This window comes from Moschus berezovskii, chromosome 12 (assembly GCF_049115385.1).
Source record: "Moschus berezovskii isolate FMDL1 chromosome 12, NW_MosBer_1.0, whole genome shotgun sequence".
Taxonomy (NCBI): Eukaryota; Metazoa; Chordata; class Mammalia; order Artiodactyla; family Moschidae; genus Moschus; species Moschus berezovskii.
In genome coordinates, this window is record NC_142471.1 from 7969071 (window position 1) to 7994302 (window position 25232).

The 25232-nt window shown below is 37.6% G+C and overlaps 1 protein-coding gene across 6 annotated transcripts in view; it reads right to left on the reverse strand.

Annotated features, from left to right (window-relative positions):
• ARID4B (AT-rich interaction domain 4B) overlaps nucleotides 1-25232 on the reverse strand; it is a 145360-nt gene that overhangs the window by 17641 nt on the left and 102487 nt on the right. For 3 of the 6 annotated variants that reach the window (XR_016038726.1, XM_055425776.2, XM_055425775.2), the window contains exons 17-19: nucleotides 24884-25156; nucleotides 9083-9167; nucleotides 6540-6738 (exon numbers count right to left, since the gene is read on the reverse strand). Coding sequence is in view for 5 of the 6 variants with exons in the window: in XM_055425776.2 (XP_055281751.2) it covers nucleotides 6540-6738; nucleotides 9083-9167; nucleotides 24884-25156 (557 nt within the window). In the remaining variant the exon portion in view is untranslated. The remainder of the gene's footprint in view (nucleotides 1-6539; nucleotides 6739-9082; nucleotides 9168-24883; nucleotides 25157-25232) is intronic. The other 3 variants (XM_055425777.2, XM_055425778.2, XM_055425779.2) reach the window with 3 other exon arrangements.

Below are 25232 nucleotides of genomic sequence, written 5' to 3' on the forward strand. Positions count from 1 at the left end.
CCCCTATGATGAAAAGGAAATTTTTTCTTTTTTGGTGTTAGTTCTAAAAGGTCTTGTCAGTTCAGTTCAGTTCAGTCGCTCAGTCGTGTCCGACTCTCCGCGACCCCATGAATCACAGCACGCCAGGCCTCCCTGTCCATCACCAACTCCCGGAGTACACTCAAACTCATGTCCACAGAGTCGGTGATGCCATCCAGCCATCTCATTCTCCGTCGTCCCCTTCTCCTCCCGCCCCCAACCTTTCCCAGCATCAGAGTCTTTTCCAGTGAGTCAACTCGTCTCATGAGGTGGCCAAAGTATTGGAGTTTCAGCCTCAGCATCAGTCCCTCCAATGAACATCCAGGATTGATCTCCTTTAGAATGGACTGGTTGGATCTCCTTGCAGTATAAGGGACTCTCAAGAGTCTTCTCCAACACCACAGTTCAAAAGCATCGATTCTTCGGCGATCAGCTTTCTTCACAGTCCAACTCTCACATCCATACATGACCACGGGAAAAACCATTGCCTTGACTAGACGGACCTTGGTCGGCAAAGTAATGTCTCTGCTTTTTAATATACTATCAAGGTTGGTCATAACTTTCCTTCCAAGGAGCAAGCGTCTTTTAATTTCATGGCTGCAATCAGCATCTGCAGTGATTTTGGAGCCCAAAAAAACGAAGTCTGACACTGTTTCCACTGTTTTTCCATCTATTTCCCATGAAGTGATGGGACCAGATGCCATGATCTTTGTTTTCTGAATGTTGAGCTTCAAGCCAACCTTTTCACTCTCCTCTTTCACTTTCATCAAGAGGCTTTTGAGTTCCTCTTCACTTTCTGCCATAAGGGTAGTGTCATCTGCATATCTGAGGTTATTGATATTTCTCCCAGCAATCTTGATTCCAGCTTGTGCTTCTTCCAGCCCAGCGTTCCTCATGATAGGTCTTCATAAATCAGTCAACTTCAGCCACTTTAGCATTAGTGGTTGGGGCATACACTTGATTACTGTGATGTTGAATGGTTTGCCTTGGAAACGAATTGATATCATTCTGTCGTTTTTGAGACTGTACCCAAGTACTGCATTTCAGACTCTTCTGTTGAATATCAGGGCTACTCCATTTCTTCTAAGGGATTCTTGCCCACAGTAGTAGATATAATAGGTCATCTGAATTAAATTCGCCCATTCCTGTCCATTTTAGTTCACTGATTCCTAAGATGTCAATGTTCACTCTTGCCATCTCCTTCTTCACCACATCCAATTTACCTTGATTCATGGACCTAACATTCTGGGTTCCTATTTCATATTGTTCTGCACAGCACTGGACTTTATTTTCACACCAGACACATCCACAATGGAATGTCATTTCCACTTCGGCATAGCTGCTTCATTCTTTCTGAAGCTACTAATAATTGCCGTCTGCTCTTCCCTAATAGCATATTGGACACTTTCTGATCTGGGTGGCTCATCTTCAGGTGTCATATCTTTTTGCCTTTTCATACCGTTCATGGGAAGAGTACTGGAGTGGTTTGCCATTCTCTCCTTCAGTGGACCACATTTTTTCAGAAGTCTCTACTATGACCCGTCCATCTTGGATGACCCTACACAGCATGGCTCATGGCTACACTGAGTTATGCAAGCCCCTTCACCATGGTAAGGCTGTGATCAATGAAGGATCAAGTAATACATATACACAGTGAAAACTAATTTACTCTCATAACAAAACACCAACAGCTCCTCTTTTCTTCCTTCCCTAGCTTCCAAAATCTTATAACTATTTCCATTCATAGTCACTATCATCATCTCTTAATAATATACTATTTGTTGACATATATAAGCAATGAGAATTCTCTTATTAATACCTCTATCCCCTTCTGCCACACTTTGTATATAAGTGGTGTTGGAAAAGCTGGACTGCTAAATGTAAATCAATGAAGTCAGAACACACCCACACACAAAAATATACTCAAAACACTTCAGAATTAAGTTTAAAACATGACACCCTAAAACTCCTAGAAGAGATCACAGACAAAACATTCTCTGACATAAATTGTACCAATATTTTCTTAGGTTCATCTCCCAAGGCAATAGAAATAAAAGCAAAAATAAACAAATGAGACCTAATCAAATTAGTTAAGATTTTGCACTACAAAGGCAATCACAACCTATGGACTGAGAGAAGATATTTGCAAACAATGCAAACGACAAGGCTTAATTTCCAAAATATACAAATTGCTCATACAACTCAACAACAAAAGAACAAACAACCAAACTGAAAAATGGGCAGAAGACCTAGACCTGTCTCTAAAGCAGACAAACAGATGGCCAACAGGCCCATGAAAAGATGCTCAACATCACTAAGTATCAGAGAAATGCAAACCAAAACTACAATGAGGCACCAGTCAGAATGGCCATCATTAAAAAGTTTGCTAATAACAAATGCTGGAGAAGGTGTGGAGAAAAGAGAACCCTCACACACTGCTGATGGGAAAGTAAACTGGTGTGGCCACTATGGAAAAGAGTATGTAGGTTCCTTAAAGAAGCTAAGAACAGAGTTTTTAATCTTTCTTGCTGTATGATCCAACAATCCCACTCCTGGGACATCTGGAGAAAACTATAATTTAAAAAGATCCATGTATCCCAGTGTTCACAGCAGCAGTATTTATAATAGCCAAGACATGGAAGCAACCCTAAATGGCCATTGACAGATAAATGGATAAATAAGATGTGGTACATATATAAAATGAGATACTATTCAGCCATATAAAAGAAGGAAACAATGCCATTTGAAGCAACATGGATGGATCTAGAGATTATCACACTAAATGAAGTTAAATAAGAGAAAGACAAATACCATATTTCATCACTTACATGTGGAATCTAAACTATGACACAAGTAAATTATTTATGAAAAAGAAACAGACTTGAAGACATAGAAAACAAACTTATGATTAACAAAGGGGAAAAGGAGTGGAGCGGGTAAATTAGGGGTTTGGGATTAGCATATACAAACTACTATGTGTAAAATAAACAATGAGGTCCTGTATAACACAGGGAATTATATTCAAAATCTTGTAATAAACCACAAAGGAAAAGAATACGAAAAAAGACACTACATATATAACTGAACCACTTTGCTATACACCAGAAACTAACACAACATTGTTAATCAACTCTACTACAATTAAAAAAGAATGAAATCAGAAATAAGATATTGCACCCACCCATTTTATAACAACAGAATTATATGAAACATGCAGAAAACAAAGAGTTCTTAAAAAGTAAAAACATTACAGCTGTCAATAAGCACTACAGTACTAAACAGCAAAAGGATTAAAAGATAAAATCAAGAAAATTTCTAAGAAATTAGAAGACGACGACAAAACAATCAATAATGTGTCTCTGAGAAAAGATAACTATATTAGAGTATACTGCAGAAGGTTCAATATTAATATAATGGCACGGTTCAAAAGAGAGACGGGGGGAGACAAGGGTAGAGGAAAGAATATGTAAGTGTAGAGGAGAAAAATCAACAAAATATTTCAAGAAAACTGTCCAGAATAGAAAGATACAAGTTTCTAGAATGAAGCAGCTTTGCAAGTACACAAGAGATGAAAATACATCCACAAAAGGGATAATCTCTGTGCAATTTGAACACATTAAAAACAAAGATTCAAGATTTCAGAGAAATGGAAGGCAAAAAACAAGCCATAAAACAAGTCACCCACAAAGAATCAGGGACAAGAGCTCTGGACTTCACAGAAAACGCTGAAGGAAAAATACAGCCGAACAATGCCAATAAAATAATTAAGGAAAAACTTCCAACCCTGCTAGACCATAAATAATGTTTTCAAACATGGACAGTCTCTAAAAATTTATCTTCCCTCTTACTCACTTGTTCTTAACATCTATTAGAGAATGGAGAATGTGCTCCATCACAGTGAGTATACCAAAGAAGATATTTTAAAAAATCAGATACCCAAAAGAAAAAAATTTTAGGGACTACTTTGAAGAGAGAGCTCTATAAAGTTCCCAGGAAGAGAACTATGCACCAGACATAGAAGGAAATCAGTCCAGACCCATATGCTGTTATTTCCAAAGGAACTCATAAGACTTCTATCATCATCAAAATGCCTCTTGCCATCAATTAGATTCTTTCTATGTATATTAGCTTGTTCCAACCATTTGGTGATAAAATTTCAGCTCTCTGCTCAATGTCTTGTGTGCCATTACCTGGATCAGGCAATGACATCATTTTACCCAGCAGAAACATTTTGTTTTGACTTACCCATGAAAACTCGGGGTGTATTTGGGCAGTCTAGAAGCAGAACATCAAGAGCGCCTTATTATAAGTTTAGCTCAGTCCTGTCCAACTCTTTGCGACCCCATGAATCACAGCACACCAGGCCTCCCTGTCCATCACCAACTCCCGGAGTTCACTCAAACTCAATGTCTATCGAGTCGGTGATGCCATCCAGCCATCTCATTCTCTATCGTCCCCTTCTCCTCCCGCCCCTAATCCTTCCCAGCATCAGAGTCTTTTCCAGTGAGTCAGCTCTTCACATGAGGTGGCCAAAGTATTGGAGTTTCAGCTTTAGCATCAGTCCTTCCAATGAACACCCAGGATTGATCTCCTTTAGAATGGACTGGTTGGATCTCCTTGCAGTCCAAGGGACTCTCAAGAGTTTTCTCCAGCACCACAGTTCAAAAGCATCAATTCTTCGGCGATCAGCTTTCTTCACAGTCCAACTCTCACATCCATACATGACCACGGGAAAAACCATAGCCTTGACTAGACGGACCTTTGTTGGCAAAGTAATGTCTCTGCTTTTTAATATGCTATCTAGGTTGGTCATAACTTTCCTTCCAAGGAGCAAGAGTCTTTTAATTTCATGGCTGCAATCAGCATCTACAGTGATTTTGGAGCCCAAAAAAATAAAGTCTGCCACTGTTTCCACTGTTTCTCCATCTATTTCCCATGAAGTGATGGGACTAGATGCCATGATCTTTGTTTTCTGAATGTTGAGCTTCAAACCAACTTTTTCACTCTCCTCTTTCACTTTCATCAAGAGGCTTTTTAGTTCCTCTTCACTTTCTGCCATAAGGGTGGTGTCATCTGCATATCTGAGGTTATTGATATTTCTCCCGGCAATCCTGATTCCAGCGTGTGCTTCTTCCAGCCCAGCGTTCCTCATGATGTACTCTGCATGTAAGTTAAATAAGCAGGGTGACAATATACAGCCTTGATGTACTACTTTTCCTCTTTGGAACCAGTCTGTTGTTCCATGTCCAGTTCTGACTGTTGCTTCCTGACCTGCATACAGGTTTTTCAAGAGGCATGTCAGGTGGTCTGGTATTCCCATCTCTTTCAGAATTTTCCACAGTTTATTGTGATCCACACAGTCAAAGGCTTTGGCATAGTCAATGAAGCAGAAATGGATGTTTTTCTGGAACTCTCTTGCTTTTTACATGATCCAGCGGATATTGGCAATTTGATCTCTGGTTCCTCTGCCTTTTCTAAAGCCGAATTGAACATCTGGAAGTTCACGGTTCACATATTGCTGAAGCCTGGCTTGGAGAATTTTGAGCATGACTTTACTAGCGTGTGAGATGAGTGCAACTGTGAGGTAGTTCGAGCATTCTTTGGGATTGGAATGAAAACTGACCTTATCAGTAGCACTGAGCATAATTCTTTTGGTCATCCACTGAGATTATGTCAGATATTCCTGAGAGCCCTGATGTTTCCTCAGTTCAGTTCAGTTCAGTCGCTCAGTCGTGACCGACTCTTTGCGACCCCATAAATCACAGCACACCAGGCCTCCGTGTCCATCACCAACTCCCGCCAACAAAGGTCCGTCTAGTCAAGGCTATGGTTTTTCCAGTGGTCATGTATGGATGTGAGAGTTGGACTGTGAAGAAAGCTGACTGCGAAGAATTGAGGCTTTTGAACTGTGGTGCTGGAGAAGACTCTTGAGAGTACCCTGGACTGCAAGGAGATCCAACCAGTCCATTCTAAAGGAGATCAATCCTGGGTGTTCATTGGAAGGACTGATGCTAAAGCTGAAATTTCAATACTTTGGCCACCTCAGGCAAAGAGTTGACTCACTGGAAAAGACTCTGATGCTGGGAAGGATTGGGTGCGGGAGGAGAAGGGGACGACAGAGAATGAGATGTTCCCTAGAAGGCCCTAATAACCTTGCCCCACTGAATTTCCTTACAGAGGTCTTTGTAGACTCACAAAGAAGCTGAATATGACCTGGAAACTCTATTCAGCTGAGCCTTCATTAAAGTGGAAATACTGTCTTTTTTTACAGTTAGGTTTATGCTTGCCGCAGTTTTAAAAAAAAGTAAATGATATTCTCTTAGGAGTATATACAGGTTTAATATAGTTGTAAAAAAAAGTAAAATCAATAGCTGATTTCAACAGAGTCAACAAAGTTATGGTTCAACTAAGAGAACGTGATAATGTCACTGAATTACCTTTATAGCATTTGATTTATAAAAATTAAAACAAAAACATTTAAAACAAATACTTGCATGCAACAGGATGCTCGTTATGTTTACCTTGAAGTCCATTAAGGATAGAAGTGATTTCTATGGATTTAATGTGAGCTGTATCAGAGTTCTTGGCATCAGTAAGATCCAATTTGGATACCATTTCAGGAGATGGATTTGTCTGAAATGGCGATTTTGACAGGCGCCGGAGTTTACAGTTTTTAGGAGAGTATTTTTCATCTTTGTCTTTTTCTTTGTCTAATTTATTCTAAGTTAAGGAAAAAAAGGTATCCTATGTTAGTCATAATTTATTATGAAGCATTCATTAGTAACAATGCTAAAACTCATTTTTAACTCAAAGCTATAGACTACATTACTAAAAAACATAAAAAGAATATAAAGTCCCACAAAACAGTCAGAGATGTTTTTTCAAACTTATCTAATAAATATTATAGAATGAGAAATAAAGTTTCTAGTATTTATATTTTAATAATGGAAATAAACTAGCAATCAGATAGGCAATTAGGAAAATCAAACCTCCATACTGCTAATAATTGGTGTCATAAATTCTATGAAAATGAAATCACAATAGGCTTAAATATTCATTGTTAAAAAAAGAAACACAATTTCAATCTGGTAGTTTTAAAACCTGGAAGATTCTCAATATAAAATGAGGGTTGGGAATGATAAAATTTCAGTTATCTTCAGTTGATAACTGGAAAGAAACAAATGACTTGCTATAAAGTCAAGTCAGTGGGACATCCTTCCTGCATCATTGATAAATTAACGTTTCGTGATAAAATGAGAAAATTTCCCAAATTCTCTATTTATGAATAGATGGGCAGGGGCTAATAATGTATTTCCTGGAAACTTCTATAGATTGCTGAGTGACTATTTTCACAGTTCTCCCATAAATGGTACACAGCTAGTATCATTCTGGATACATAGAAGTTAATTCTGTTTAGTATAGTGGTTCTCTAAGTATGGACCATGGGCCCTGAGACCTTAGCACCTCCTGGCAATTTAAGTGAAAACTCCTCGAACCAGACTCAGATCCAGTGAATCAGAATCACTGGGGATGGGAACTAGCAATCTGAGTTTCACCAAGTTCTCCAGGTGACTGTGACGCATGCTTCAGTGTGAGAGCCACTAACTTAGCACACCTGAGCTGAAGATTCTGGATGAGCCTTCTCAGTGTACCAAAGCTCATCAATGATTAGTGCTGCTCTCATTGTCCTAGTCTTGCCAGCCTTTCCATCACTTTACACCAGAGATCATAATATATCATGCAGTCTGAAGGCAGAAATAGTCTAGGCCATGCAAAGTTCAAATATGGCTTTTAATGGCTGTCAGAGGACAGCCTTGAAAACAGTGGTTCTCAGATTTAGAGGAGATCAAGGGATTATCTATTATAAAATAATTTCTAGGAAACTTTTCCAAAATTCACATGCCTATTCCCTTATGACCAACAATTTTAAATGTCTGGGAGTCGCCTAGAACTAAACTGAGATATAAACAAATATTCAGAAAAAATTCCCCAAGTAATATTCTAATATTGCTTCTCCTACCCCTACCCTATCCTCTACCTGAGAAATACAACTCCTAAAACTTGCTCTGTGCGAAGAACCAGGCTTCTTACTGCCACACAATTCTTCTAGTAGCTTAGGAGCAATAGCATGACTTCCACACTTCCCAATAAAGACCAAGATTGTCCTAAGTTGTAGCTACTGAGTTGCCAAACCAAAACTTTAAAAATATGAACCAGTTTCATCATGAGAAAAGAATAATCACTTTAGGGGAAAAATTTTGTACGGAGGGCTACGAAGGTATCATTTAGCCAGAAAGTAAATAGCACCTCACTTTTAAAATGAAAATTGAATTTCAGGAGGATTATTAAACACTTCAACTATATATACCATTCAAAGTAGTAAAAAGCCATTAAGAGACAAAAAATACTCTAAAACCTAGTTAATGGTCTGCTTTCTAATAAAACATTAAAAAGATTTAATCTTAGAATGAACAAGACTAATTCCATCATACACAAAACTAACATTAATTTCCATACAAGTGCATTATTAATAGATTCCCCATGATATCTATACAGTGTGTGCCTCTTGGGGTCTTGTGAATACATTCTAAGGCACTATCTATAGTGCCAGAAAGATAATGAAGAACGAAAGAGCAGCAGCTAGGCACTCCTGTGCCTTCAGGCACCTTCTTCTCTTCCACTGAATGGTTTACAGCTATTACAGTAACCCCAGAGTTCCCAGCTACACACTACTTCACGGCTCCCAGTTGGATACCAGAGGTGTACGAAACAGCTGAAATGGTTAAGTGAAATCTTGGGTGAGTGAACTTATACAATGTTGGAACTAAAAAAGCCTCAAAGATCACTTAGTACTGTTTTCAAAATGCCTTTCCATAAGCTGACAATATTAATTGTACCCAAATCTAGTGTTTGATAAACTGGCTATTTCAAGAGAGTATTTCCAACTCTACTAACAGACACACACACACACATGCACTCACTCTGTCTCTCTCAACTCACTCTGGAGGAAAGGTCCTTAATTAAGAGCTATAATATACAGCAAAATATATTTTGCTTTTATTACCTTTATTTTCTTGCGATGTTTTATCTTGGGCACATTTTTATCAGCAGGTCTTACTATTTTATCTGCTTTAATCCATTCGTCATACCTAAAATCAAAGGAAATCAACATAAATATACAAAAGACATACTACAGAAGGAACTACGCCATATTAAGGAGAAACTCACAAGTAGAATCATAATATTGTAAAACCTTGGGGGCCACGAAGTTCAACTTTCTGGTTTAAGGAACAGTTACTGAGGCTCAAAGAGAGATGTAGTAGCCTGCCCCAGGACAGACTTTCAGCTACTGGCTGAGCCAAGGCTCAGCTAGGTCTCTGGATTCCTGGACCAGCACTACTTCCTCTGTTACACCAAAGAGAAACCAAAGCTGTACAATAACCATTAAGAGCACTCACAGTATTTCCTATACGTTTTTTTGATTTACATTGTTCTTTTCTTAAGCAGCAAGTAGTTCATTTTTCCCTAAACATATCAGGAAGCTAAGGGGAAGCATGAGTGTCACGTTTTCAGGCTTTGGAGTTGCTTCCTACATATACAGATGGTTGAGAGTCAACAGTTGTGATAGGTTCTCCACTCGGTGCTGCCTGTCTGCGGGAGTTCACAGGGCACAAGTTACTACTCACAGAAATAAATCTATTTGTTTAAGGGGGGAAAAAGTTTAATTTTGTAACAAACTCAGTTAGAAAGAAGAAACATTAAAAATAAACCTCTTTTTATGTTTCAAAGTCACATACATTTATTCTGGAAAATGGAAAACTGATTGACATTTTTAACTCGAGAACATGAAAAACTGAAAATGCGCTTTTAAATTAAAATCTCCTCATTATTAGAGGCATTAAGTGAAGTAAAAAAGACCCTGAGTCAGGAAGTAAATGATTTAGGCCATTACCTTACTAGTAAATTATATTCCTGCTCTAGAGTAGGCCTGTGTGTATACACACTGCTGCTGCTAAGTCGCTTCAGTCGTGTCCAACTCTGTGTGACCCAACAGACGGCAGCCCACCAGGCTCCACCGTCCCTGGGATTCTCCAGGCAAGAACACTGGAGTAGGTTGCCATTTCCTTCTCCAATGCATGAAAGTGAAAAGTGAAAGTGAAGCTGCTCAGTCATGTCTGACTCATCGAGACCCCATGGACTGCAGCCTACCAGGCTCCTCCAGCCATAGAATTTTCCAGGCAAGACACATACATGCTAAGTCCCTTCAGCCCCTTCAATTGTGTCCAACTCTTTTCGACCCTATGGACTGTAGCCCACCAGGCTCCTCTGTCCATAGGATTCTCCAGGCAAGAATACTGGAGTGGGTTGCCTTGTCCTTCTCCAGGGGATCTTCCCAACCCAGGGATCAAACCCATGTCTCTCACATCTCCTGCATTGGCAGGCGGGTTCTTTACCACTAGTGCCACCTGGGAAGCCCCAGAATAGGTCTAGCAAGTATCTGTAAAGACTCCCAGGCAGAGCTAGACTGCTGTTGCAAACTATGGCCTGCAACAACACTGACGGCTCAACGCCCACAAGGGCTAGGCTGGTGTCTGCTGGAAGCTGGTGGGGCCACAGTGATAATTAGGATGAGGAAAGGATGGAATGAGTTCTAGAAAAGTCTTTACATAATCCCTGCTGACTAGCTATGTGGTCAATACATTTTCAACCTCAGACTTCAGTTTTTCGGTATAAAGCAAATATTATTCTTCTACTAAAAACACTCCTCTGGTATATATACTGGCATATTAGCACCTACCTGTATATTTACATATTTTAAATTTTCCCATACTTAAAGCTGCATTATGCTTGAGAAGAAAGCAATTTAGCTCCTAACAATATTAGAGTGAAGGTGAAGAATAAACAGAAAATACCTCCACCCTCTGCAAAGCTGGAGGTGAACTTCTAGAAGTTGCTTTTATTAGAATACAGTTATGGAAATTAATGCCATGCACTTAAAAAACCACAGTTTTCTTATGAGAAAAAATAGTTCATGATGGTTACACATACCATTAACATAAGCTAAACAAAGATATAATAGTATTTTAACCTTTCTTTACCAAAGACTCTGTTGTTTTTTGTAATACAAGGTATTCTGACTACAATAAGTGCACTACTAATTCGACTTGTGTTTTTGACATGAATTATATGTCAAATTAGGATAAAACAGTAGCTCTCAGTGTAAGAATATCACCAAGACACTATACCTTGTATATTTTATGTGGAGCACCAAACACATCAAACAAGCAAAACAGTCGCTGTCTTCATAGTTACAATGTGCACTGTGAAAATGATTTCTTTATGACTTAGAGGTAAAGTATGTTGTTTAAAATTTCTTAGGAACAAGGCAGGAGGAACCTATACATAAATAAAATAATGGCTAGTCTATATGGCACAGGCTGATGCTTGCTAACCTAAGCACCACTAGAGCGCAGATGCTATATGGTAAACATTTTCTCCTGTACGGATGGTATCAGAGGACTGGTTAGCAGACCTTGAGTAACGAATCTGGGGGTGGAAGCAATGTTGAGTCAGGAAAAAAGCTAAAGAGAAAGGTTCTGGAATTAGATGAAACAAACTATACACACTTCTAAAATATTTGAATAGTAGTCATTAAACACTATGATCTTAACTAAACTGTGTAACAATCATTTTTTAAGTTACTGATCATTCTGCATGTTTTAGGAGATTCCTTGAAAAATTCTTTAGATGTGTTTCCTACTAGAGTAATATATGGTTCCATAAGTATTAGCTAATATTATATGACTCCCTTATTATTTGCCCCCTTCTATTCCATTTCTTCATGCTTTCTGTTTGTTTAGCATTCCTTTGTTCTAATACGATTCTTTAAGATTTTGTCTTTTCTCAGTCAGATTTTGGAGAAGGAAGTGGCAACCCACTCCAGTACACTTGCCTGGAGAACTCCATGGACAGAGGAGCCTAGCGGGCTACAGTCCGTGGGATCGCAAAGAGTCACATGACTGTGCAACTAACTTTCACTTTTCAGTCAGATTTAAGTTCTTTTCATAAAATGTAATAATAACAAACTGTTAGTGTTATTATAATTAATATCCTTCAGAACTAGAACTTGCCTTAAAAAATCTATCAATCAATTTACTTCACAGATTAAGAAACTCAAATCATGGAAGTGAATTGACCGTTCAAACTACAGGCTTGAGAAAAAGTACTATGTGAAGAGTTTGAGAAGAATGGGAAATGGGCCTGTTAAACAATGTGACACTAGAAGAGAAAGCATGCCAGGTCCTATTCTGATCAAGTATAGAGAAGAGTCTAGACCAGCAACTAAAAAGCCTCCTTAAGAATGTAAAGTAGGAATGAACCTGTGAGTAGGGAGACCAGGTGAAAACAGTGTGTGACAATTTTGGTTAAGGTGGCTGTTTCAAATTACAAATGTCCTTGCCCGACATAGAGGTTGAGAAAAGTGAAAGTGAAAAGTCGCTGCATCATATCCAACTCTTTATGACCCCATGGACTGTACAGTCCATGGAATTCTCTAGGCCAGAATACTGGAGTCAGTAGCCATTCTCTTCTCCAGGGGATCTTCCCAACTCAGGTCTCCTGCATTACAGGCACATTCTTTACCATATGAGCCACCAGTGAGCCCGAGAATACTGCAGTGGGTAACCTATCCCTTCTCCAGTGGGTCTTCCTGACCCAGGAATCAAACCGGGGTCTCCTGCATTGCAGGCAGACTCTTTACCAGCTGAGCTACCAGGGAAGCCCTGAGGTTGAGACCACCGATGTAAACATTAACAGACAAACATTTCAGAATGTAATGAGGTTCTAAATATCACTTTAGTTGCCTGACTACTCTTACAAGGGGAAAAAAAAATGACCAGAAAATAAACTGATGTCTAACTAATCACTGTATTTTAAATATAAAGAAATGCTCTTGCCAGTTATGTAATTACTCATTAGAGTTCTATTTTCTTTACAGAATACTTTTAAAGAACACAAAGGAGAGAAAAAGAAATTGATGCAGGAGAAAAAAGCAAACTGATATACCCCAAAATTACTACTGACATTATGTAAGACAAAGCTAGGCCAGTTTAATTTTTATTTTACTAGTGTTTGTTAATTTAAATAAAGGAGGTAATAATCATGGATTAAGATCTCTGATTCCCTACAAAAATACCAAGAATAAAGACTTGTGTAAAATAAAGAGAACTAATATCAGAACTACCTAAAAAGCTGTCACTTAATCTGTTTATTCTATATGAACTTAAAACTTTTTATGTAGTATATTTAATATTTATTAAAAAGAGATTACAACATATTTACTTTAGGTATAAGTAAATAGTCCAAAAGACAGAATATGGGGAAATTAGTTCAAATTTCAATATCTTGCATAAAAAAATGAAATTATGGGGAGGTGGCAAAGAGCAGAAAATTGTAGCTTTAAAAAAAAGAGACCATAAAACACGTCTCAATTTCTCCTCAGGGCACCATACCAAGTAGGATATTCATTCATCCTTCAAAATAACCTCTTTATGAGGTGGATGAACCTAGAACCTATTATACAGAGTGAATTAAGTCAGAAAGAGAAAGACAAATATCATATTCTAATGCATATATACAGAATCTAGAGAAATGGTTCTGAAGAATTTATTTACAGGGCAGCAATGGAGAAACAGACCTAGAGAACAGACTTATGGACATGGGGAGAGGGGAGGAGAGGGTGAGCTGTGTGGAGAGAGTAACATGGAAACTTATATTACTGTATGTCAAACAGAGAGCCAACGGGAATTTGCTGTATGGCTCAGGAAACTCAAAACAGGGGTGCTGTATCAACCTAGAGGGGTGGGATGGGGAGCGAGACGGGAGGGAGGTTCAAAAGGGAGGGGATATATGTATACCTTATGGCAGAGATCAAATTGCCAACATCCGCTGGATATGGAAAAAGCAAGAGAGTTCCAGAAAAACATCTATTTCTGCTTCATTGACTATGCCAAAGCCTTTGACTGTGTGGATCACAATAAACTGGAAAATTCTGAAAGAGATGGGAATACCAGACCACCTGACCTGACTCTTGAGAAACCTGTATGCAGGTCAGGAAGCAACAGTCAGAACTGGACATGGAACAACAGACTGATTCCAAATAGGAAAAGGAGTACGGCAAGGCTGTATACTGTCACCCTGATTATTTAACTTCTATGCAGAGTACATCATGAGGAATGCTGGGCTGGAAGAAGCACAGGCTGGAATCAAGATTGCCGGGAGAAATATCAATAACCTCAGATATGCAGATGACACCACCCTTATGGCAGAAAGTGAAGAGGAACTAAAAAGCCTCTTGATGAAAGTGAAAGAGGAGAGTGAAAAAGTTGGTTTGAAGCTCAACATTCAGAAAACAAAAGATCACGGCATCTGGTCCCATCACTTCATGGGAAATAGATGGAGAAACAGTGGAAACAGTGGCAGACTTTATTTTCTGGGGCTCCAAAATCACTGCAGATGCTGATTGCAGCCAGGAAATTAAAAGACGCTTACTCCTTGGAAGGAAAGTTATGACCAACCTAGATAGCATATTAAAAAGCAGAGACATTACTTTGCCAACAAAGGTCCGTCTAGTCAAGGCTATGGTTTTTCCCGTGGTCATGTATGGATGTGAGAGTTGGACTGTGAAGAAAGCTGATCGCCGAAGAATTGATGCTTTTGAACTGTGGTGCTGGAGAAAACTCTTGAGAGTCCCTTGGACTGCAAGGAGATCCAACCAGTCCATTCTAAAGGAGATCAATCCTGGGTGTTCATTGGAAGGACTGATGCTAAAGCTGAAACTCCAATACTTTGGCCACCTCATGCGAAGAGTTGACTCACTGGAAAAGACTCTGATACTGGGAAGGACTGGGGGCGGGAGGAGAAGGGGACGACAGAGAATGAGATAGCTGGATGGCATTACCGACTTCATGGACATGAGTTTGAGTGAACTCCGGGAGTTGGTGATGGACAGGGAGGCCTGGCGTGCTGTGATTCATGGGGTTGCAAAGAGTCGGACACAACTGAGCGACTGAACTGAAGTGAATGGCTGATTCATGTTGAGCTTTGACAGAAAACAAGAAAATTCTATAAAGCAAATATACTTCAATTTAAAAATAAATAAATAAAAAATAACCTCTCTAATGAAAACAAGAATTTTAAAAACTAAGACAAATATAAATTTTCTGGTTTTAAGATGCTTTCCTCCTTCTCTCAAACATTCCCAAATACATGAACATGCTTTCATCCCTCAGCCATAGTGGTCATCCTGTCCCAGTGGCTCTCTCTTGATTCTGCTTTAAATACCACAAAGGGAATCAAGATATTACAATGCATGTTCCGATGCAGACTCTCAACTGTGAATGAAGAACACTGTTAACAGCTATTCAGGGCAATAGGTATTCCAAGAAACCACTTCATTGCTAAATATCTAGATTTTTCCCCAAGGATAGCAGGCCCGTTGCTGTCAGCTATCATGTTTTGTGACAATGCAGCCTGAAAACTAGTTAAGAAATTGAAGCTAAGCAGTTGGCCTATGAACAAAATGACCTGCAACTTTAATTCAAGCAGCAGTTTTATGAGACTGTCTGAGGAAAACGAGGTACTCTAGATTATTGATAAAAACTGCACCGCCTGCATGCATGCATGCTAAGTCATTTCAGTCATGTCCGACTCAATGCACCCTATGGACTCTAGCCCGCTAAGTTCCTCTGTCCATGGTATCCTCCAGGCAAGAATACTGGAGTCGGTTGCCACCTCCTTCTCCAGTACTGCCTATAATTGGACTTTAAATTTAGAAATTATGAACTGAAGAGAGCAACTGGCCTGTTCACGACAAAAGGAAATACAGCTTGCAAGAGCACAAGGAAATGAAAATTACTAAATACTTTCATCAAACAACAAATATTAAAAAACCAAGAAAAACAAATACTGAAACAAACACTGAATACAAAAACAAAGACTAAACCTGTCAGTGATGAGACCATACTTTTTCAACTCAGTCATCAATAAACTCTTTGTAATTAACGTGTGGAGTCTAGGTAAGTATCTTATCTGATATTTAAAGTATTAAGGAAAATATTTTCAAAGAACATACTAACTTGGGAAAATCTGTTGGGATCATCTAACATTCAACTAATGGAATAAAAATGAAAGAACAGAGCGTGGGCAACTCATTTAACTTCGAGCCATTGGTTCCCTGACCTACATAAAATGAAGAAAAGCAGAACAGATGATCCCCAAAATCAAAAACTCGAACGAAACCCCAGACTAGAAGTCTGCACAAGGGCTTGTTCACTGGACAAATATTTGTTAGGTACCTGTTATGTGACAGGCTCTGCACTTGGCACTGGGTAATGAATGCACCACAGCGTCTTCTCAAGGAGCTTACAATTTAACAGAGAGGACAATAGTAGTCAGCCATTACATGGCAACAATACAAATCTTATGAACCCTTCCCAAAAAAGCAGCTACATATATCTGAAATTTTAATGTGCTGAATTAAAATATTTATACAAAGCTAAAAGGAACCATTCAGAGACCATAGCATACTTGCTCTCACCAGAGAAAAATAAAGAGTTCTAAAAAGAAAACATTTTGATTTTTGTTTGGATGTGTTGGCAAATCATCTAAGAAATCATTTAGCAACAATAAAAATGGAAAAGAGCATTTGTCAACCAGACAGAAGATACCAAAATGGTTACTGTGCCCACAACAATTCAGATTTTGGTTCCGATTTTAAACCCAACTAAACCACTTTCAAAGAAATATTATCAGTCATGTGTTTACATATAACCACACAATAATTACATGCAGAATAATGTACAAATAATGTCAAAAGCAAAACTGAACTGACAAAATATTTTAAAACTCATTATTTACAATACATATACAGACTGTAAAAGATAAAAATCTAGTAACCAACTATTAATATAAGTGAAATATTAAAATCATTTGTACTTTTTCTGTAAAGGAGAGACTCATTTAGCAATTGCTGAACAATTTTGTATTTTGTTTCTTGCCTATCTACATGCAAAAAAGATAACACACGTCATAAAACTAACTTAGCTTTAAAAACCTCACATCTGAGATGAAAATTTAGGCCATCTTAGCATGGAAAGGAATTTCCCCACTTAAACTGAGTAAGCAAATATGGGGGAAAATATGTTGTAAGAGAAAAAAAGATCAAGTTATGAGAAAAGCAGCACTAGTTATCAATTACAAACTTTATAAGCAATTTAACCAGGTTACCTACTTTATGAATTTTCTATAATAATCTCGATTTAGACATTTATTTTTAACGTGAGAAAATACCTAAAGCAAAATTTATAAAGAGACCTACTGAGTACCGTTTAATGCCTTTAGTCATGAACTTAAAACAGGGCTTCCCTGATGGTACAGTGACTAATAATCCGCCTTGCAATGCAGGGACATGGGTTTGATTCCTGGTCCAGGAAGATCCCACATGCTACAGAACAACAAAGCCTGTACACCACAACTACTGAGTCTGAACTCTGGAGCCCGAGTGCTGCAACTACTGAGCCCATGAGCCCTGGAGCCTGTGCTCTGCACCAAGAGAAGCCACCACAGTGAGAAGCCTGCGCCCCGCAATTAGAGTAGACCCCGCCCGCTGACCACAACTAGAGCAAGCCCATGTGCAACAATGAAAAGCCTGTGCAGCCAAAAAAATTTAAAAATAAATAAACTTAAAAAGATTAAACAAAAATAAAAGCATATTATTGAAAAAATAAAATTCTAAGTATGCTCTTAACATTTCATATTTCCACCCCAGGTAACACTGTTCAAGTCACACCAAAAAAAAGCAGGAATGGTTTCATCATAATAGAGAAAAGCAGAATGATAGAAACACTAGTATTATCGTATCATCTGACATAAACAGTATAAAAGAATGGCATTACAATACTATAGATCTGTTTTCCTAGAAAATTTAACTGTGTAAAATGAAACAAAGGTCTTCAGGCAGAGGCAGTATATAACGTTAACAACACATCCCAGAACACTGTACCAGGACTATAAAGATCACTGTAAATGGTTAACAACTCTGGCACTCATTGTATGTTGTGATGCAGCTACTGACTTCTAAAAGAATACCCAAAGCTTGTTTTATGAATATTTGATAAGTTTAGGGGGTTAGTATTTTTGTGCACATTTAGACAAACATACTGGTGTACCTGCCAATCTATAAAGCTATGAAATGGAACAGGTCCAAGTTAATGCTTTACAGTAAATGCACCTATCAATCTATAATAAATACTGATGGAACAGGTCCAGTTAAATAAACACTCCGAGGGAGAAAAAAGCCATTTGAGTGCAAAAATACCTGAGTTTATCCATCTTTTTCACAAAGGAAATGTTTATTTTTACTTATGCTAAAAAGCTAACCAACTCAAAAGTCATTTTTCTAAAGAGAAATTATATTTATGTTCACTTTACTCACTGCTTATAAGCTTTCATTTAAATTTCTCTACATGAAGGACTGTCTGATATAAAGCATTTTACATGGTGCAAAACAATTCTTCACATGAGCAGTAACATACAGCCCTTGACTTCCATACTAGTTTTCCATTTTAATGCTTTGGATCATAAACATAAGTGAACAGGCTAGGACAGAAGGGTTTATGGAGACAAGAGTTTGGAGATGGCAGTAGGTATGAAATGAAGTGAAATGGAGGGCACACAAGAGGAGGTGTGCACAAAGAGTGTCAAGGAGGCTTAGAGACAAAGATATGGGCCATGTTCCCTTTCTCTCCTTAAAACAGTCTGACAGATATTCACTTGGAGACCACTGTCAAATGGCCTTCATTTACAGTTAACTTAACATGGAGTGGAAGAGAAGTTACAGGAGTGGAAGAAAAGTCACAGGACTGGGCACTTCCAGTCTGTTCAAGTGTCTGACTCTCAACCCCATTTTATCTGCAAATTAGGAGATGGGCTCTGTGTATGACCCAAAGAGGTCATTAAAAAAGTTGAATACCACAATCAAAGACAAAAATTAACTCAAGATGGACCAAAATGCTAAATATTAAAGCTAAAACTATAAAACTCTCATAAGAAAATGGGGACATTTTCATAACACTTAATTTGGCAACGTTTTCTAGGATACAAACCAAAAGCATGAGCAACACAGGAAAAAAATAGACAAATTGGACTTCATCAAAATTAAAAACTTCTGTACAGCAAATGACAATACCAAGAGTGAAAAGACAATCCTGTGGGTTCAAAGGAGAAAATATATGCAAATTACATCTCTGATAAGGGATTAGTATACAGAATATATAAAGAACTCCGACAACTCTTTAACATCAACAAAAAAAACAACCAATTCAAAAATGGGCAAAAAAATATGGCTCCAAAAAATAATTTTAAAAAATTCAACATCAAAACAGTGACTCAAGTCAGAACTGGAAAAAAAGAAATACAGTGTAAATTAAGTTAAAACGTACACCAGAAGAATAAAAGAAGAGAACAATTAAAAGAGAGAAAACACATAAAGACAAGAAATAAGATAGAAAAAATAAAATAACTGAGAAGTGGTTCTTTAATTTTGAGAAAGGCAGAAAAGAAAAATAAACAAGAAAAGTAACTGCAGCTGCAGCAGTTGGAACTCATGTAAAAAGTATCACAGAAAGAGTGATCAACTGGGTCAGTTACACAGGCAAGGCAAGCAAGAAGTTAAGAAATAAGGTGGAACAGTTGACAGTTCTGGAGGTGCAGTGTGGCGTGAGCCTTACTGGGCTGGGTTTACACAAAAACAATAGAAAAAGTGGACAACAAGTATAAATAAATCATTTTTGCCGGATGGAAATGGAACAAAGAAACAGCACAGTAAAAGCGCAGGGAAAGTTCAAAGGAGTGTTCTTTGAGATGAAAGAAGCAACTGCAGGTCTATATACAGATGGGTATGGTTTATAACAGAACAAGAAACTGCAAACAGAGAAAAAAGGAGAATTTCTGGGCCCATAACTCTGATTTTGGCAGAAGGTACGGCCGTTAGAAGATGGGTTTTAGATAGCAGCATGTTTGTTCACCTAAGGTGAAAGATGAGAAGCCATAAAATATGGCAGCATATATAGGTAAGAAGGTCACGTAGTGGAATTCTGTAGAAATTTTCTTCTTTCAATTTTTCAATGACGTCACCAGCTGAAAGTGGGGATGGGGAGAGTTGCTGAGGCTTTGAGGAGGGAAGAAAGAATATTAAGAAAGATTTCTGTAACTATGTACAGTGATGGATGGGAACGAATTACACTTACTGCGGTGATCATTGTGTAATATATACACATATCAAACTGCTATATTGTACACCTGAATATAATATTACATGTTAATGAAACCAATAAAAATTACTGTAATAATGAAAGATGATGCCATGAAAAAATAAAGCAGTCTGAGAAAGCAGAAAGGGCACGGGAGGAGGCCTTTTACAGTGCCCACTTGAGGCTCATGTCATAAATTTAAAACAGGACCAGTCACTGTGGTCGTTGATCAACTGCACAGGTGCAGGCGAAGAGGAGGAGGAGCAGTGTCAGATTCAACCAGGATTCTTGCAGTTCTGTCAAGCAGGTGTTGCAAAGCAACACAAAAGCAACAGAAGAATATGGGGGCATAAAAAAAAATTCTAAGAAATGACTGAAGAATGTAAGCAACATAAGGAGAGGTTGAGGGCATTAGGGGGTTGTAAATCCTGGTGGGGTACTTCCCTCACCTGGACAAATTCCTCGACAGGGAATATTTCTTTGTACCTTTAGTGCAAAGCATAATATTGGCTCATAGATGTTGAACTTATGTTTGCCAAATAAAGCAACATGTTTGATAAACAGCGGGTGTGTGCTCACAAAAATGTGATTAAACCAACTGCTTTGTGAAAGCTTTTTATTCCACCTATTCCCTGCAAGGAGGTGCCAGCTTGCTTAGAAAAATATGGTATTTTTTAAATGAAACACATTTTCATTTCAAATAATATATTCAAGAATAATTTACTTGACTTTCAGTTTTCTGTGATATAATATGGTCTAGAACTTGTTATTTGAGTTACAGCTAAAATTTACAGTGTCTCTTATTTTTAGTTGGGGTATTCTTTAATGTAGTTGGTAATCATCAACATAAAAAATAAATTCTCTAGTCAAATTCCCAAATCCATGGTTATAGAAAGTCAAGGTGGAAATGGAGAAAAATAAATCAGCACCAATACATGATAAAATATTGATGTATTTTAAATCCCATGCCAAGCAGTCTAGATAGGTCTAACACACAAGGTTGTAAATATTACTGAACCAGGCTATTTGCTACTGAACAAAGATAAATCCAACACACTCAAAGTTATGGCCAATGAATTCCAAACTGTAACTTTATTTTCAAACATCAATCCCATGTTTTATGGCACAACCTAGAAACCTGAGACTGAAAAGGATCAATTAGCTAATAATACTAAAAATACCTATAAAATATAAACATCACTGAGAAATTAAAACAAATATAACAGACAGCCTACTATTAAAATTACTGAAGTATGACTAAGTTTTTTAGTGTACAGAGATACATTTTTTAAAAGACTAGAAGAGAACACTACAATATAAAAAAGTGATCTCTTTCTTTTGTGTATTTTCCTATTGAATGCGCTCTTGGATGGTTTTAGAATCCTGTAAACAGGCATGCGGTGAACTAGTAAATCTATATAGCTCTGGACAACAGCCTTGCACATGGTCATCACATCCGAAAACTTCTGTAGCTGTGTTTTACCATTTTGGGCTTCCCAGGTGGCGCTAGTTGTAAAGAACCTTGCTGCCAATGCAGGAGATATTAAGAGACTCTTGAATCCCTGGGTCAGGAAGATCCCCTGGAAGAGGGAATGACAAGCCACTACAGTATTCCTGCCTGGAGAATCCCATGGACAGAGAACTTGGCGGGCTACAGTCTATGGGGTCACAAAGAGTCTCACACAACTCAAGTAACTTAGCACTGAAGCACAAAGTGGTTAAAGGTCAGAATTCTGGCTATTTCTCATAAATTTGACGTGAGCAAATTAAAAAGTCTTTTTGCTCATTATAGTAGTTAAAAACAAACTGGCCCAAACACTATCTTATGTGTTAAAAAAAAAAAAAAGTGACACTTTCAGCTATGAAATAGGGGTATAAATGAAAATTAACATAAAGGTTTATATAGAACTTCATAAAAAAGAAAAATGTAGAAATCATAAGAAAACAGTATTTTTCTAAGATATTATTTTTCTTAAGAAAAATCTGCTTTCTGGAAAATGTTTTCTATCAAACAAAACTCAAACAGTTCCATACAAAATTTCCTAAATTGCTACTATAATGAATGACTGCCAGTGAAAATAAAACTATTTTTATGAAACTTCATACATAAATCTTCACTTCTAATTGCACAACTCAAGTTTAAATTCATAAATCAAACTGGAGCTCTCCCAAGTAACAGGAAGACAGTTGTAGAGCTGATGAGGATTTGTTGAGGTCCTCATCCGATTTAGCTTCAGATGTAAAGGAGAGGCAAAACTCACAATTTCTTATTCATCAATAAGACAGACTATTTGGGTATAATTCCAGAGAGAAATGGAAATACTAGAAAGCTGACTATTAAAAAATAACTGCTTAATCTACTGAAGTACAACTGTTTTCTCTACGATGCTGGAGTCTGTAGAGATCCACTCTACAGGTCTTCATCAAGATGGTCAGTTTTCTTCCTTTGAAAGTTCGTACCAAACAAACTTGTCAGTTGTCAGGAGTAGATGACATCCTTCTCATTAATTCAAGTTTGTCTTGTTGAACTAGGTTTCATTTTTCTTTTCTATGTCATTAAAAACTTGAATGTCTCAATTTAAAATCTCCCCTTACTCTAGGCAACACTCCATCCACTTCAAATCACAAGCATCAAACATTCTTTCTATCCTCTACAATCCAAGTGCTCCTAGGATAGGATTACTCTTTCCTTTATTCAATCTTTTCTTAACAAAACAAAGTTGCAACTTAACTGCAGAATAATTTCATGAATGTTTCAATTTTTATCTATGCCCCTTCTGTTTAAACAGATAATTAACAGAAAATAATCAAGTCTGTGTTACAGTTAAACTTGGAGAATGCTTAAATTCTACCCACTGGTCACAGAATTAAAGCATTTTATAAAGACTACTAGGAAAACTGCCTCATTATATAACCTAGCAGAATAACTAGAATAAAAGAACTGGAAACAAACAAAAAAACATAAAAGATCATGTATCTCAGATTATCTGTCTTGTGGGCCTTACATAGTAGTTATTAATTTTCACTGATACAATTTTTCCTTCCTAATTTTAAACTAACATATTTAACATTTACATTCTGGGTCAAAGTGGAACTCCCTCTACATCTATATTTAATAAAATCAAAATGATTAAATATCACAGACAGCAAAATATTCTGATAGCAGCTCTGTAATCTCAGGTATGTTCCTTTGAACATGATATTAATAGTCAGCCCTTCAGGTGAGGAAAGTCAGGTACCACAGAGACAGCACAAGAGCCGACAGTCAAAAGAATAAATTACACACGACGTTAAAAACTGGCATCTGGAGAAGCGTACGTTTCATCAGAACAATACTGACAGGCATTCTTAAAATCCAAAACTTTGTTAATCTTTCTGGTTAGAAGTAATAAAGGGAAAAAGTCCCAAACAAAACTCCTACACATTTCCTTATGACTTAAGTGCTATTTTCTTCCAAGCTTCAGATTGGAACAGAACTGCACTATTCTCAAATTAGGAAAGGTAATCAGATTAGACATGCTTCCAAAGCTTCCTACTGCTGCAAAAAGGACAACACAAATTGTACTTTTAAGAAACAGAGAGTGTATTCTTTTAAGAAACAGACACTCTGGAGATGATATTTTCTTAATCACATTCCAAACCACAGAATACAATGTAAACATAAATTATAAGAACTGTATTTCTCCTTGAAAACACGGCACACCATGACACCACCACTCAAAACTTCGATGGCAATCTTTTCAAAAGCTACAACTCTTATCACAGGCTACTTCAAATATAGTATCAGACATTCCAAAATAAATAAGGTTTTTCTTAAAGGTATCTGCTCAGATCCCAAAACTAGCTTGCCAACTTTGGATAAAATTCAGATATTACCAAAGGAAACTTGTGTAGGAAGAAAACTCAGTTCTGCTTTTCAGTTCCCTAGGTAAGTAGAGTTGGACCATATGCCCTATTTCAGTCAAGCAGACTTGCTCATAACATTTCAATCACTGTTTCAAACATAAAAATTAGTTTCTGAGGCTTCTGAACAAGGTGTAATGCAAGAGCTGCTAAAGAGGATATAAGGCCTTCCTGAAATAGCTAAAGCTTCCTAAGAAATTGCAACTTTAAAATCCTGCCTACTAAAGGAAAGAAATGTGATGATTTAAGAAGATAACAAGAGGTTACCGTGGAAAGGTAGATGAAAATCAAGAGAGCCAGAAGCCTCATAATTGGCTTGTAGACCTCAAGAAGCTCAAATCCCTTTTAACTTTTAAAGAAAGTTTTCTATCATTTTACCAACAATGTTGCCCCTATTAATCTACATGCACAACACTAAAATCAACTACACAGACTTTAGTTTTCTAGACACTAAGGATATCTTTGAAGTATTGAAAACAGTAAGTAGGAAGTCACTGAGAGAGATATTTACAAGCCAAAACTCCACACTTTTTATATGGTATACTATGACCTCAAATGGAATACTAATAAGTCTATAATTCGTTAAATTTTAAAATAGAAAATGACTGTACAAGATTTTTTAGGTAGTAATCACTAGCTAAAACTCAAGTTACCTCACATTCCATCCGCAGTAATGCACCAAGTAAAGGACCTCTCCACCTTCGACATCAGAATCTTTAATACTAGCTTCATACATTTTTTGATTTTTCCCTCGTCCATACCGCACTTGGACTTTCATGCCTGGTGGATAGCACTCAAACTCCTCTTCCTCATTGTTGTCATCATCCTCTTCATCCTCTTCCTCCTCCTCCTCCTCCTCCTCCTCTACTTCTTCATCATCTTCCTCTTCCTCTTTATTCGCTTCATCTCTTGAAAGGTTTAAAAAACTGCAGTTAATAAAAGACACTTCATAAGCTTTTCAGTTCCAAACCACATAAACTGATAAAAATCGTGGCTGTGATT